The sequence below is a fragment of the Diadema antillarum genome, unplaced genomic scaffold, assembly GCF_040938485.1.
Source record: "Diadema antillarum isolate AM-2024a unplaced genomic scaffold, OU_Dant_1.0 seq00000187_RagTag, whole genome shotgun sequence".
In the NCBI taxonomy this organism is placed as follows: Eukaryota; Metazoa; Echinodermata; class Echinoidea; order Diadematoida; family Diadematidae; genus Diadema; species Diadema antillarum.
In genome coordinates, this window is record NW_027271251.1 from 300,696 (window position 1) to 317,336 (window position 16,641).

Sequence of the window (16,641 nt, forward strand, 5' to 3'; positions counted from 1 at the left end):
CCTTGTTTTAATAGCTTGTACTGTAAGACTGTCATGTACGGTGGATGTTGTAGATTGTCTATGTACTGAGTAAATTATCTATAGTTGTTAACAAGGATGGTGTTTTACTATACATGCATTATTTAGTTTTGTTTGTTGTTCTCTTCATTTGGTATACTCATGTTTGTACTATCATGCACTATTCTTTTATATTTTTGTGCCATATGTAAATGTATATAGTGTATACGTGGATATTGTATTCATTAAGTTTGTTATACTGATGATGAACCCGAGCTCCTCACCTCGTATGATCATTTGCTGAAAATCATATGTATCATATGCAAGGGCGCCGGAAGCGCGGGGGGGGGGGGGGGGGGGGGGGGGGGGGGGGGCAAAACGAGTTTTTGCCCCCCACCCCCAAAGTACCCCCCGTAACAAATAATTAATTATTACTTAAAGATCAAAATGAACAATAAAATCACTTTTCTTGTCTAAAAGTTGTCAATTTCATAACTGAAAATGCGAAATTTTCGCCCCTAACGGGTCGAAAATCCTCACACGCTATTAATATCTATACACCAATATTTACTTATGAGTAAATTTAGTGTTTAGATGGTAGCCTCGCGTCCTCGAGTGTGCCCCCTGAAACATACCTTGAGTAAACCTTACATTTTCCCTTTCTTCTATGCTTTTTAGCAATATAAGAATAATTCTTATTGCTCGAACAATGCGATCAGACGAATGGCAAAGTGAAAGTGGCTCGCTCGCTCTGCCCGTACTTATAGTAAACTGAACAGTTTTCATAAGTTATGATCATAGTCCTTCCCAGTGATTTTTTTACTATATTTAATCCCTAGAAATTTGAATTAAAATGTTCTGTGAACACGACTTTTATACTGTTTTTATAAAAAGTCCCTACCGTGATATCCCCTCCCATACCCTCATCCGCTCGGTCGCAACGCTCCCTCGCCGAGGATCTCACACCGTCACATAATGTACTGGTACCCCAGTATGTTATAATCGTAATCCTTCAAACTAAGTTTTTTTGTCGTCATGTTCAATTCCCTAGAAATTTGCTTTCAAATGCTCTATAAACGCGACTTTTGTGCTCTGTTTTTACAATTAATCCCTACCGTGGGAGGGGGGATACGGGGTATCCCCTCTCCCCCTCCCCCCTCGGTCGCTTCGCCCCCTCGCCGAGGATCTCACACTGTCACATAATGACCCCTTATGTTATAATCGTAGCCCTTCAAACTAAATTCTTTTCCCATCATGTTTAATTCCGTTGAAATTTGCTTTTAAATGCTCTATAAACGCGACTTATGACTCTGTTTGTACAGAAAGTCCCTACCGTGGGAGGGGGACCATTTGAAAATGGCTCAAAACTCAAAAGTGGCTGAACATTTATTGGCAAACAGCACACCATATTGTAGTGTTTCTTCAGTACTTTTAGGAAAAGCAGAAAAATAAGCTGTTTCTCCATGTATAGCAGTACAGCATGGGTTAAAAGGTCACAATGTCACAAAAATAAGCCAGCATTACACTCCTACCATGATGGGACTTCAGACCTCGTAACTTTCTCCAGCAGAAAGGACCACTGTTTTTTATTGCATGCAATCAATACACCAGGAAAAAATCCATTAATTTGATACCAAACACATAGGGGTAGACTTAAAATTCGGACCTCAAATCTTGATTTTACGTAAGTTGTAAAACACTTTTTTTGATGCATTACCTCGGTTTGGGGGGGACTTTTTAGTAATTAATCTTCAATAATTAACAGTAAATGAGGAGAAATTAGCTATTGTATATGTGATTATTGATGTCTAAGCATGCTGAATGTGAATTTTGAAGTCAGTTGGTGCATTCTTTGAGAAGTTAAAATTTTTCAAAGTGAGAAAACCATGATTGCATACCCTGATTGTGCTTATCACCAAGCAAGAGATTAAATTAGAAATACCGAAAGTGCAAATTGGACATAAATTAGCATTATTCTACACAGGGCCATGCATTTTGTTTGATATTGACCTATACAGCAGAATACATAGTCACATGAATTATGAGTGCTAACCAGTGGTGTATTCAATATCGAAGAATACTGGGAACTTTTTGTGAAACGTGCAGCAGCGCAGCCTGTACATCCAAAGAGATTTCCCCCACCTCCCCCCCTCCCTAAAAAAAAAGAGAGAGAAATTAGTTTCTCAAAATTATGAGGTACAAAACTGCTAAATTTCATTTGGAATCAAAGACCCTATAGATTTCCGTAGTAGAGAAAATACACTCGTGTCTGTGTGAATTCCATGCCAATCTTAAAGTGTCACAATAATCTAAAAATCCACAAATGCAATTCTATAATTTTATGATTCCTGTGACAGGATATTTTATTTTTTTTATATAATTGTTTATTACAAATATGTTTGCGGGTATGCATATGATAGGGTCTCAGATATGAAAAGTATTTTTTTTTTTTTTGTACAATGTACCGGTACATGCATGAAAGGTGGGAGACTTCCAGTGATATTTGCAGCTTTTGATACCGTACCGCATTATCAAAGTGTCAATGAAGGGAAGAAGAAAACTGTTGGCTGGAGATCAAATGATGAATATCTCAAATAACTACAGTCAGCACATGACATTGCATAAAGTTGTATTTCTATTGTACTTGACAAATGGAATACATGGCACATTGTGCACTGCACATTCACTGATATTCATGTAGAATTGAGACACTAAATCACTTTGGGCATAACTGAAGACAATGAGTTCAAGAAAAGCTAAAAGCTGGTTTGCATGTGTCTTTAAATAATCACATAGAAAAAAAAATGTCCCTCTTACGTTGCTATATACACGTATTGGACAACACGGCACTCAAACCGTAACTTTCTGTAAAAATATGTTCACCAAATTGCACTCTGAGGGAATTGTTTTAGTGGATCTGCTTTGTATTTTTCAGAACGGTCATAAAGTTCATAGCTGATGTTCACTGATTCCCACTTAGATACATTAAAGTCTATCAATGTCATAGTGACTGGCATTTGATATTCTCTGAGCAATTGGTAAACAAAAAGAAAGTCAACATTCCTAAAAGAAAAGCAGAAGCCAAGTTAGTATCACGATATAATAAAACATACTTATAGACCATCAGAACTGCGTGTACTGGGATTATATTCAAAAGGTATAAACACAGTATCATACTGACATGGAGGGTTATATCAGGGACACTTACAAATGTCTTAACAATTGTGAAGTAACAGAGAATGTAGCTATCTGTAAACTTTTTATTTGTATACAAAATCTGAAAATGCTTCATGCATACACATAATTTAAACCAGAAAAAAATTACGTTAAAAAAAAAAAAAAAAAAAATGGGATCACAACAGAATATAACAGTACTCAAGAAGAGAAACACATCAGGAATTTGATTCCTCAATATTTGACAAATCTTTAACATTGCTGTTCCTTTCTATTTTTTTTTTTTTTTTTTTTTGTTGTTGTTGAGGGAATCCTATGTGTGCTGGCTGTACAAAAAAAGATTCAAGGCCTGACTACACACAAGCTGACTTTGTGTAAAAACAAATAAACCAAAACCTTCCACTGAAATAAATGTTCACTTTTGCATTACACACGAGTGCATTCCCTTGACTAACTGGGACATAATAAAAATGTGTTGTTTATGCCCAAAGAGTTTGTGCTTGCAATGCACACTCACTTCAAAATGAAGTAGGGTATATAATGAGATAAGTCATTTATTGAGGTAGTTTTGCAGGTCCCATTCTTCTTTTACATTTTCTTTTTGTCCTTATATAAGGAGATACCCAATAAAAGACGGACAATTCATTGGTCCCTAGCAGCGTAGTATAACAAAATTCCCCTGTAGTGGAACAGCAACAGAATTGTAAAACGATGTGTCTGTACACACCTACTGTATATATATATATACAGTGCACTCCCGTTATAACGAAATGCTTGGGACCGGCAGTTTTCTTTCGTTATAACGAAATTTCGTTATAACCAAACAAATACAATATATAACAAAAACAAGGAAACCACATATATATCATATTCTGTTTGTGAATACTCATCATACACTGGAAAGCTATGTGAAATGTGATGGGATAACTGTATCACAATAATAAATGCAAGTTCCCCTCAGAAACTGTGCATGACACAAAGAGCGAACACACAGTGGTGTGAAGCGTTAACCCATGCAGAGACGCAATAAATGCTTCTTCCGCTAAGTATTTTCGAAAGCAATTCGCATTTCGTTATAACGGAGCACAATTCTTTTGTTTTTCTTTGTCTGTGGCGCTCGGAAAAGACTTCGTTATAACGGAAATTTCGCTATAACCGTGTTCGTTATAAGCAAATTTTATACCATAGACTTAAATGGTGGTAATTTTGGGACCAGAAGATTTACTTCGTTATAACGAAATTTCGTTATAACCGTGTTCGTTATAACGGGAGTGCACTGTATCCATCAATATACCAATGCAGTGTCCATACTTACTGAAAAATGCACAAACCATTATAAAGAGCCACTTCTGCTTTAATTATTCATTTTTACACAATTATCCTTTTCACCTATCAATCCACAATGGATGACAGTCCTCTATTTTTCTGACTCTCTTTTGTATTTCAGTCTCTATTTGTTATCTTCAAATCTGCTCTGCGATCATTGCATACGATTTCAAGAAAAGACACTTGCTTTCAGGTCATAATTTGTGATCTGATACAAAGTATATAACCACATTGTGTATCTGACACAGCATTGCACAATATCAGTATTTAAGAAATGTTTTTCTTTTCATTCTGAAAAATATGACAGTTATTTTGGTATGTATTGCATATGAAAAGTTTCTGGTGGTTTACAGCTGGAACTTCAATTCATTAGCAGTTACTGTCTGTCAACGTTACATGTGAAAAATACTTGAAAATACATTTATCTATAATGTTAGTAATTTACTTCAGATAAATCAACAAAGGCTACTCATAGACGTCTCAGCACTAATAGTATGTAACAGAACCAACTGAGTTAGCACCTTCACCTTATCTACAAGATTGAAATTAACTTTAATAAAAAAAAAAATCTACACAGATAAGAATGCACACTTCCCTCTAAAAAACAGTTACTAAGCAGCACTTACGCATGTATTTTCAGAGGAATGCATTACACAATCTCTATAACATAATGAATGTCCATCTTACTTTCGTACTACCAGTAAAATACCACAGCTTAGAGTAAAATGTCTCCCTTCATTGTTCCCAGTATTGCTTGTACAGGCATTCAGACTATGATATAGCTTGAATCAAAATTCCTCCTTGTCCTTCATGAAATAAAACCAGGTGAAGGCAAACATCATTGCTCCAGGCTTGGTTATGTTTTCATCCATCATACATTTCAATGCATCTTTACCAGGAAGTTCAAACACCTCAATCATTTCCCCTTCATCTGCTAGTCCACCACCAGAGGTGACTTTCATTTCATCTTTTACTTCAGCATAAAAGAGCGTCATCAGGGTTCCCTTGACACCAACCCCAGTCCTGCATTGGAGAAAAAAAAATCAAGGGGCTGTAGGAAAAAACCCTGGGGAAAAAAACACCAACTCCCCACATTTAACAAACTCTGTGCTGCTTAACACTATCATCACTGTTAAAGACCATTATCGTTCTCACTGCATATTTCTATTCACTTCTCATCTCTCTTGAAGAAGAACCACATGTAGGCAAACATCATGCCAACTGGTTTTGTCACACTTTCATCCATGATGAATTTCATGGCATCACTGCGAGAGAGTTCAATGACCTCAATCATCTCTCCTTCTTCCCTTAAGCCACCACCAGAGCTGACTTTCATTTGGTCAGTTACTTCAGCATAAAACAATGTCTGCCTTGTGCCCTCTGTGCCAACCCCACACCTGGAAACGTAGAAAACAGATAGACAAACAAAGCTAATAATACAACAGTGTATTTATACGTAAAACAGTTGAAGGAATCAACTGTATTTCACTTACCGTAAACTCTTATGTATATAAAGGTGTACCTTTTTTGCCCTGAAAAATATTGAAAGTTGGGGGTGTGCCTTATACACAAATGCAAGTACTTGTGTCCATGTTTGCTTATTTTCATTTTTGTTTATTTATTTATTTATTTATTATTATTATTATTATTATTTTTTTTTTTGGGGGGGGGGGGGGGGGGTTTCCGTGCAAAGTCAAAAGTCAGGGTGTCATGAGTGTTTATGATATTTACGTAGCTATGACAGGCTTGCATGTGTGTGTAACCATGTTAGGACATTGGGCAAAGAAGTATTTTCCTACACAACTGTAATGAGCAGAGTACTCACTTACCTCGATTCAGTCAGAACTGGAAAAAAAATGATTTGACTTTGCCTTCCACAAGCATCAAATTTGCCTCACACAAGCATCAAATTTGCCTCAACTCATATGACGGACTTTTTTTACCGTTGTTCAAAATGGTGTGTGTATACATGTATATGCAATGACAACTGTTTGCATGTTTGTCACAGTTGTAAATTTAAGATGTGAATAGTAAAAATGGAATGGAAAGGGACCGCTTAAAACTTAAGACTTAATCCTACCTAATGCCATCGCTCAATGCTATCACCGCGATGTTTTCATAACTTTTTTTCCTTTGGAGTCTCCTGCATCTTCCGAAATCACATTTGCAACACCCTGGCATGTGGTTTCAAAGTGCATGACGGACCAAATATTCCTAAAAATGTGAATTAATCTACAATTTCCATGCAAATTGTGATTTCAGGCTAATTTCATTAAAGCGTGATTATTTTTTGCTTTTATTGATTAAAATCAATTCAAAACATATTCTCATGCTCGGAACAGTGTAGCCAATAAATTTCAATGGAAAATAGAAACAAAAAAACAACAAAGAAATACGTATGGAATTAAATAACAACAAAATTATTATGAGTTTTTTCCTGATGGCACGATTTCCTTCACTCACATTTACTATCAAAGGACAATTGAAAGAACATTTATACCCAAAATATGCCTTTTTTGGAGCTTGATTTGTAGTGTTTTATATCAAATGGTCTGATTTCATGAATACATCATGCATAAATTAGCATTAATTAGCATTAATGACCATTAAAAAAAAATAAAAATCAACCCTAGAGTTATGTGCATTATGTCACAGGAAATGTGTGAATTGATTTTCGTTGCATACATTATGTACATTAGCATGAAGCAATACATGACGTACATTAGCATGAATTACCATAAATCATAATTTCTTTTTAAACTTGTTTCTACAGTTTTGTACATCATGTTGATTTTCGTCACAATCCCAGAGGAAAAAATGCAGGGAAACATCATTGAAATAAGCTTGCTCACGAGGAGGTACTGCTTTAAACGAGGTGAATTCAGTGGTCCTAATTTTCCATTATCGATATTTAGCTAGTCTCTTTTTTAGTATGTTTAGAAGGTGCCAGTTTAACAAGGTAAAATCTGCAGTGCCAATGACCTCACTATATAACAGGGCTTCCCCATACATGAGGAAAAGTCTTGACTTTAGTTTTGCCTTGTTATTAGTGCTGTTTGGCCAATGCGAAATCCAGGTATGCAAGGTTGACTTTATCATCTGCAGAAACAAAGGATGGATAACTGTCCACCTGTATCATATCCTGCACAACATACGTTCAGATGAGCTGGCAGATGAAGTATTTTATTCTCTGGTGCTTTGTGATAACCATTTAGATTAGGCAGTCATAGGACACTAACCTGAAACTTGTGACTTTTTTGAGACATTCAAGGGGCACCTTGTAACCAGTCTCCTCCAGAACCTCAGCCTGGGCCATCTCGGCCGGATCTTTCTCCTTGTCCATGATACCGGCACAGAGTTCCAGCGTCATCCCTAAGTCACCACCATGTTTCTGTGTGTCGATGCTCTGGCCATCTGTGAAGGCCTTCACCTTTGCAGCATACACAGCTGTGTGTTCAAGAAGAACAACTTATTACCTCTGCTTCTCCCAGAGATCAAAGAATTTTAGGCATCACTTATCTCAAAATTTTACCAACTGACCTCAGATTAGTGAAACAAGAGCTCCTTCCATAAATCAAACTATTTTCCATTGTTTTTCTAGGATGACTTCCTTTGCTATAGCTGCTCCGATGTATTACGACCCAACAAGCACTTTCTACACTGTAGTAATTTCCTCCTGTTTCCAAGTTGAGCCCAACCTGTGGGTGTACTACTTGCACCTATTCTGTCTGCCTGTGTTCCAATAGTTTTCATATCGGCTGTTGTAAGTGCCAAACAGATTATTTCTGATACACTCCGCTCATTTGCTTCTAAGATACAATTAGTGAAATGCTTTATAACTCTTTGCATAAAATATAATGGGAGACAGACAAAGGACATTTACAGCAGATATTACATCTATGATATCAAAGTAGCCACCAAGCCGTGGCGGTCATCTGTTTAATAAAGGTCAAATTTTGTTTCCCTTGAGGGGCCATTTTATGCAGGTTTAAGAAAGTACAACATTATTTACACCAAAATTTTCTACCAGTATGTTTGACGATTATAGGAACACTCTTACAACCATAATCATTTGAGCAAATCATAAATCACTCCATAAGAGAACCTGGAAGTATATCTCTCAGAAAACAATGTTACCTTTACAGAAAATGTCCTGGTCTTCTTTGAATGCTTAAATGCAATCTTGCTCAAGCGCCACACTCAAGAGACATGCTTGAGAAGAGTTACGACTTGATTGATAGACAGAATAGCTAAACTGATTTTGAGTCTATAAAATATAGAGCATTACCTGGTCGAAACTGTCTCACTACAGGGAATACATCCCTGTCCTTGTTGTACAGAAGAATGGCAATGCTGTAAATGACACAGAGGGAGAGAGAGAAAAGGATATTTTTTGACTTCTATGTAATCTCATATATCAGCAGTTCGATTGCTTATTGGGACTGGCACATTACAAAGATTATAGATATGCAGTGTTTAGCCCGACATGCCATAACAAGTATCAAGTATACCCATTCACATACAATGGCACTTTCTTTTTTAATTCAATGTACATGTTCATAATGTATACACACTGTGAAAAAATCTTTCCCTTGTAAAACATATATACCAGTAGCCTTACCACTGGAGAGCAAAAGCATTTGATACATTAAGATTGAACTTGACTGAAAATCATGTTAGTAAAAGCTAAAGTTGATTAATTTATACTGACAAAGCTATGCAACCAAAAAGATTACATCAATAGCCATTACACCTTTTTAAAATGATAAAAGGAAAATAAAACTCACCAGCCAATAAGATCCACCAACCCTCCCCCCACCCCCCCCCAAAAAAAAAATATATATACATATATATATATATATATATATATATATATATATATATTGGCATGGCTAGATTGCATGACTTACCTGTCATGGCCTTTGATGTAATCCCATGCCTTCTGAACCCCATCCTGAAAAGGGAGTGAAATGAACATGAATCTTGGTGAAAAGCACAAAAGTGGCACTACATGTATCTGGCCAGGGCCCTTATACTGAGTGGCAATTATTTATGAGCTTGTTCAATACATCAGCCATTGATCTTTGCATATCATGGTAGCAGAAGTCAGCTAGTTGCAATCAAGTCTTTGCCCTCACAAAGCATGTGTAATTCCTTTGCTATTGTGACATAGGGTTGATCATCTAACCACACAGCAGGGGCCTGTCTTATAAAGACTTGTGATAGAAATCAATCACAAGTTTCTTGTGAGCTGCAATGCAAGTTGCGATTGATTTGGGGACTTGTGATTGATTTGAAGTCTTTACAAGACGGAGCCCAGAGCTGGTACAGTGGACTCCCATTACAACAAAGTCCTTGGGACTGGACTGGCAGTTTTCTTTTGTTATATCAAAATTTTGTTGTAACTGGCAAATAAACAATAAAGATACATAGAGTGGATAATGTTGTGGCCTGAATTTTTACTTTGTTGTAAGTGGAATTTCATTATATAATCATGTTCGTTATAACGGGAGTGCTCTGTACCCGGTATAAGTTGTAACAGCTACGTATGGGTGGCCACACTTTATCTGTAATTGAATATCACATAGACAGCTTAATCAGCTCAAAGAACATGGATACAGACAACTTTATTCAATCATGTCTGAATGGGAATACTAATTTTGTCTAATTGTTTTCAGCCTACCAACATTCAGCACATTTATTTCAATTATGAATACTTTCCAAATTCTGCTGCTGTACATGCACTCTACTAGCCATACAAGCTACAACGTGTACTAATCTAGTGAACTCTTTCATGCCTAGATCCGAACATTTTAACAAAAATCATGAAGACATTTACAAATATTCAATAACACTCTTCTAGCATTATGTCTGTGATGTACATGTATCTAGCATCAGAAAATTTGTATCATTGACAAGAGAAATCATTACATACATTCTATTGACAATAAATTGAATGAAAGATCAATTGTTCTGTCATCGTAACTTTGGCTATTTAAAAGAGTGACACAATCATGTCATCATCTGCATGACCTACTAGTGTATAAGCTGTTATTTTCGTGAGGGTTTATTTTTCTCAAAATACTGTTGGAACGCGAATTTATCAACACGCCAAAATAATGCCATGCGCTAGGGTAATAGTACTTACAACAGCATACCGGTAGGTGTCAATTTACGAAAACATCTCACGAAAATGTCCCTGATCTCTTCTTAACAGCTTATACAGTAACCTAATCTGTCACAATCTTAGTCCTCACAAAAGACTTCAGCCTCAGCTTGGTCTAGCTGTACACAGCTCTAGTCTAGATTTCCATGTCTCCAGTATGAAGTCTAGAGAGTTGTGAACCTACACTGAACGTAAGGCCAAAAAAAGAAAAATAATAAGTTGTATTGGCGTAATGTGACCAACCCTAAAAATGTTCCCGGACCTAGCGAATCAAAAAAAAAATAAATAAATAAATTCTTCACTATCACGATCACGACAGCACAATATATTGATAACGCAATCGTTATGGCTTTTGCCCAGTTGCCATCTTTTCTCGTATTTTGCCGGTTCTCATTCAAGTTTCACAACTTTCGTTGGTGGGTTTTTTTTTTTGCGATTTATGTTTGTTTGTTTTACTTAATCCGAGTGTGTAGCAGCAGCATGATTTTTTTTTTAACATTCCGTTGTCAGCGCAAGTATTTTTGGATTCTTTCTTTTTTTTTTTTTTTGTACTTCACCGTATGGAGCTGTAGTGTTTGCTTCACTGCAAAGTGCAGCTGTACAAAAATGGAAATAAAAATTAGAAAAATTGACCTATTTACCCATTCTCATATGGCCTATCACGCCAATACAACATGCTCTAGTTTAGACATACGCATGTACACATATACAGTACTGCACAATTTGATGTGACACACAAAGGCACTATGGCAGCTGAACAGTGGCAGTGCAGGATTGGCATTAGCATCAACTAAATAAACTAGTCTGTACCTAATTTGGGCATTCTCATACTTTATGTCCCCCCACCTCCCCCCCCCCCCCCCCCCCAAAAAAAAAAAAAAATACATACAACCTGTAGATATCTATATCAAGTAGCAATTTCTCACCATTTTCAGTGCCACTGGTCGGTCCTTATCATAAACATATTCATCCGCTGGTGATGTTCATCCGCGTAACTAAATCTTATTTTCATTCATCAACAAGACAAGCACTCTGAGAGTACAGGCCTTTGCCAAGCATCTAATTTCCACCCATCTTGTCATACTGAAAATCATCCAATTTCCACATTGAATCTAGTAGCTGTCTGTTTACATAATCAGCTTCCAGCTCGCCCAAGCTGAGCATGTGCTTTAGTGCACTGCAGGTATGTAAACCTCCAGTACACGCAGCTTGAACTCCTAAATTCACTGATCTTATCTGCAAAAAGATAAAAAAATCCTTCAAAAAACCTTTAATTAAAATTCCTGGATCACTACTAAAATTCAATCATCTCTTCCTTGTGACATTATCAATTTTTCCTGCAAGTTGCATCGAAATCCATGCACAACTTTTTGAGTTATTTTGCACAAAGACAAAGAAACTAACAAACAAACCAATTTCGATGAAAACATAACTTCCTTCATTAAAGGGGATGGCTAGTATCTGATCAGTGGGAATCAGTGGGAATGTTGGGGGATGACTGTTCCAATCCTTGTGGGATTCATTGAAGAGTACATTATATATATCAATTGTTATGTAAAAAGTGTTTGCTTCAGAACGGTCTCATATTCAAGTAATGAGCAGTTTAATGCCCCATCACTGTACAGGCATGCTAACCTGGAAACATTAAACTGCACATTACTTGAATATGAGACCATTCTGAAGCAAATAATTTTCACACAACAATAGATATGATCATATACTCCTAAAAGAATCCCACAAGGATTGGAACAATCATTCCCCAGCATTCCAGATGATTCCCACTGATCAGTAATTAGCCATCCCCTTTGAGGTAATTATTGCGAGAGCTTCTGATCTATCCTCATCTCTCTTATTATACTCATACTTTATGTATCCCTCCATATTTGTTTCTCTTTGCTCTGATAATCAGCACGTATATTTCATAAAACCCATTTTTCAAATTTTTCAGTTCAAGCTGCACTGAACCATCTACCAAGGTAATGCCAATTTATAAACTTGATGGCTTACCTGGTAATTGTTTTATCTGTTGATTGCAAGAGCTTCATGTAATCTTAATAGCTATCCTCATTTCTCTGATTATACTCATACTTTTTGTCTCCCCTACCCCCCCCCCCCAAAAAAAAGAAACTTTTGTTTGTAGGTGTGTATCATAACCTACAAACAAAAGTATATGGTCAGGAATGCACGTCCTCCACATGCACTGCAAAGGTCATCATCTTGCATTTTTCTGTATGCAACAAAACTAGGTCTCTTACATTGATCGGGCTTTGAAAGCTACCCCCATCTCTCTCATTATACTCATACATGTACTTCATGTCCCCCATATTTGATGATAAAACTGGCTGTGATAACCAGCATGTATAAATCCAATTTTCCCCAGTTTTTCAATTCAAGCTGCACTTACTATCTTCCTATTATGAATTCAGCTTAATAGCATTGCTATATGTGACCCGCTACAACAAAAGGATCCTAAAGTCGCTGATGGGCGAGCCAAGCATGGCCCAGAAAAACGCTATTTTCAGGCCTTTCCTTTTATCATTTAGCTTCGAAATTTCAGCAGATGATAGAAGATACACTAGACTACAAAATTATGTTACAAACAGAAATCCGAACGTTTTGACAGATTTTGGTGATCTGACTTTAAACTTGATTTTCTCGGCTCACCCGTCAGCGACTTTAGGATCCTTTTGTTGTAGCGGGTCACATATTCAGTACCTCTCTTTATCTCAATGAATTTGTGAGCATAGCCTAAACTTGACAGTGCTATGCTTGTCTCTCTTTTATGTCAACCCCCCCCCCCCCCCCCCCCCCCCATGAGCAAGACACTTTTCCTTGCAGGGCACATTCCCCATGCCCTAGATCTTGAAAGGTAAATGCAACCAGGGGTTATAGTGTATAACTATAATTTTCTTTCTTCTTGTATTCATAATGTCCCCTCCCCTAAATCAAAGGTTTGTCGGGTGTGTACCATACCCCACACCCTGGATTGAAAGTTACGTAACCTTGATAGCTAGCCTTATAAGTTGTCTAATAGATATACTCACACTTTATATCCTTCCGCCCCCCCTCCCACCGCCCCGCCCAAGATCAAGAAACTTCTGTTTGTAGAGAGTGTACCACACCCTCCCTACACCTTAAAAGCTAACCTTGCTAGCTACAACCTTTGTAGATCATCATCTTTATTATTACACATTTGTATCTACTCGCCATGTCTACTCATTAGCCACTGTCACAATAACATAAGATCTAGAAGTTTTGCTTGTGTGGCCGCAAACTTTTCACAAACTTTCTTGCAAACTTTCCATTCAAAGTGAAACGAAGGGATGATTTGAATGCTCACAAATGCAACTGAAACTTTGCTAAGTTTGACCCCGTTTACAGTGCCGGGCTGGGCTGAGCCGCTACCGAGCCGCGGCCGAGCCCCGCAATTCTGTCCATTTACAGTGCCGGGCTCGGCCCGGGCTTTTAATTCAAACCTTTCAATATTTTGTCGTAGTGGCGCTCTGCTTGTAAACAAACATCATTATTGGGAGGGCGCCAGTCGCAATGTGGTATAGTCTGGTTTCCAGACCTTTTTCCAACTGGACTTTGCGGCAACGAAGTCGTCGCCTTTGCCAAAGGCAAAGACCTCTGCAGGACAAAACCACCTTAAACTATACTAGTTTTCGACGTTGTGGGCATTAATATCCTGAATAGCGATATAGTACAGGCAGAGGGTCTGGAAGCCAGACTAAATTTGGTACCACATTTGGCCCAGGTTGCGTTTACAGTGAGAAAAGGCCGGGCTTGGCCGGGGCCGAGACTACCTCCAGAGTTTGGCCAAATGTGCGGCCGATTTTGGTACCGCATTTGGCCTTTTGCGCGTTTACAGTGAAATGAAGGCCGGGCTCGGCCGCAGCTGAGCCTGGGGTTTTCACTCACTGTAAACGGGGTCTTGTCACGTGACCAGTCCACCACCTTTTTGTGGCATCTGTTATGTCAATTAATGGTTTTCAGGCAGTGCCTCAATGGAATGCATCTGTGCTGTGTCCAGTGCTTACGTCACAACTGTTAGCTGTCAGTGTCAGCCGGAGTGCTCTTTCTTGCACGGTATGCACACTGTAGTGACATACACATGACCCAAACTTCCAAAGTTGAAACATCAAGAAGTTTGGCTTTCAGCGGTGTGGACGAATGACCACAAGTCCAAAGATGACGAAGACTTCGTGATCTCAAGTTTTGCAAGAGTGACTGCGGCTATTTCCCAATGGCAAAGATCAAGACTTTTCCTTCCAAATTTTGAATGTTATATGCGCCGGAAATATTTTTTTCACAACCACAGCAAGGAAAGAGTAATTGTTAAATTCATTTTCATTGTGGTGAGTTTGGTGGACATAAAGTATGAGAATGCCTATTTTACAGCCTAGGTTTGATACCTTAGGTACCGTACCTAACCAGCAGTAGCCTACTTTGCAGTGTAACTGGGCTATGCCTACAAATGCTACAGAATGTTTTGCCGTCTGCGTTTTAGAACCCTTTTTGTTTAATTTCATAGTCTTTCTCAAGAGGGAATTCTCTGAAGCCACACATAACAATTAACGTTTAGTTACTAGAGTTCTAGTTTCTGTGAAACGCATTCTTGACTAAAATAATACAGACTGATCTTTCGGTCAAGTCTGTACCTGAGGTATCAAAATTTACCTAACTTAGAACTTTAATTATAGAAGTATGTAACCATTGCAGTGCTGTAAAAGTGGATATTTTCGCGCAACTAATTTTTCGCGCTTGGTCAGGCAAGAAGAGTTTTGTGTGTGTTTAATTCCGCGGAATCAAGACATCACGCATAAGAACATCCTTTAAATAGCAAATAAAGATATTCACGTGCTTTTATGCTAGTTTCTGGTTGCGGGAAATGCGCGAAAATTTCAACATTTGAAGCGAAAATTTCCTCTTTTACAGTACTCAGGTCTCTGAAGCTCTCTCGCAGCAGCCACAAAGAAATGGCAAATGACAAATGGTTTCATTCAGTTTATCTACACGTGCAACCCTAACCCCGTCGCGGGGCGCTGTATCAGTAACACAGTATTTGTCCGTATGGGGTCGCTGCTGCGGTTAGTGCAACCCTAACCTACCCCTCCCCCCATCTTCCCATCTAGATAGTAATGTTACAGGTCTACAGTACATTGACCGACAAGTAGACTATGTCTAAGGCGAAAAACTTCTCATTTATAAAAATGGCATTTGCTGGGTCAGTTGTTCACTTCTTAAGAAGCGAACAACTGACCCAGCAAATGTCATTATTATAAATGAGAAGTTTTTTGCCTTAGACACGATATTGGTACTTGTCAATCAGTCAGTACAGTACCTTGATTTGAACCTCAGCTTATTAAACAGAGAAACATCTGACCAGCATGCTCACGAGTCACGTGACACCGGTCTGTAATCTTATTACTGACCTGAGCTGATCGCGAATGAAGAATTCATTCCAGGGATCTACACTGCATGAGTGCTTACTGCGACCAGCCCTAATGCTGCTGTACAACTTTACTTAGTTATACTCAAGCCAGGCCGGGCCCGGGAGTGCTCCGGAGTCCGGGGTTACACGCACGAGTGCATTAGCAAGGCTCATTTTCCAGCAAATATAATATTAAATAGCTCTATCTACCTGCTAAATTGTGTTCTAGACCTTACCCCTAACTGTTACCTGTTTATAGTGCATCCGAAAGGCTGTTACATAATTCGACTTGGCGCAATACGACACATTCACGTCCGTTATCTTGTCAGCCATTGCTATTTACTGCTGCCGATGCAGATGAGATCAAGATCGTTTGGTAACCCGGCCACACACCGCGTATACCCGTGTTTGTGAGACATAAAACACCACAACACACGGTACACAACCAAAGATCACACTCACATGTGGTGGAACATCTGTACGTGGCCTGGGAGAAAATCTCTTTGCACGCTACATAATATCACCTCGTGGGTGGACGTAGAGG

The 16,641-nt window shown here is 38.2% G+C and overlaps 1 protein-coding gene across 2 annotated transcripts; it reads right to left on the bottom strand.

Moving 5' to 3' along the window:
- Positions 1–5,074: 5,074 nt before the first annotated feature.
- Positions 5,075–16,461, bottom strand: LOC139728592 (uridine diphosphate glucose pyrophosphatase NUDT14-like). 2 transcript variants are annotated; one of them, XM_071639530.1, is made up of 5 exons: positions 16,347–16,461; positions 9,408–9,451; positions 8,786–8,850; positions 7,737–7,944; positions 5,075–5,520 (listed from the first exon to the last, which is right to left on the bottom strand). In XM_071639530.1, the coding sequence occupies exons 1-5, from the start codon at positions 16,428–16,430 to the stop codon at positions 5,286–5,288; spliced, it is 636 nt and encodes a 211-aa protein (XP_071495631.1). In that variant the 5' UTR covers positions 16,431–16,461; the 3' UTR covers positions 5,075–5,285. The 2 variants fall into 2 exon arrangements, with proteins under 2 accessions (XP_071495631.1, XP_071495632.1); XM_071639531.1 differs by having other exon boundaries at positions 5,376–5,894.
- Positions 16,462–16,641: the final 180 nt, after the last annotated feature.

Excerpts from the sequence above, each read along its gene's own strand:
- LOC139728592 (XM_071639530.1), bottom strand. The coding sequence starts at position 16,430 with ATGGCTGACAAGATAACGGACGTGAATGTGTCGTATTGCGCCAAGTCG. Across the intron at positions 8,851-9,407 it reads TACATCAAAGGCCATGACAG|CATTGCCATTCTTCTGTACA; the intron begins GTAAGTCATGCA and ends TGTCATTTACAG. Across the intron at positions 5,521-7,736 it reads AAAAAAGTCACAAGTTTCAG|GACTGGGGTTGGTGTCAAGG; the intron begins GTTAGTGTCCTA and ends TCTCCAATGCAG.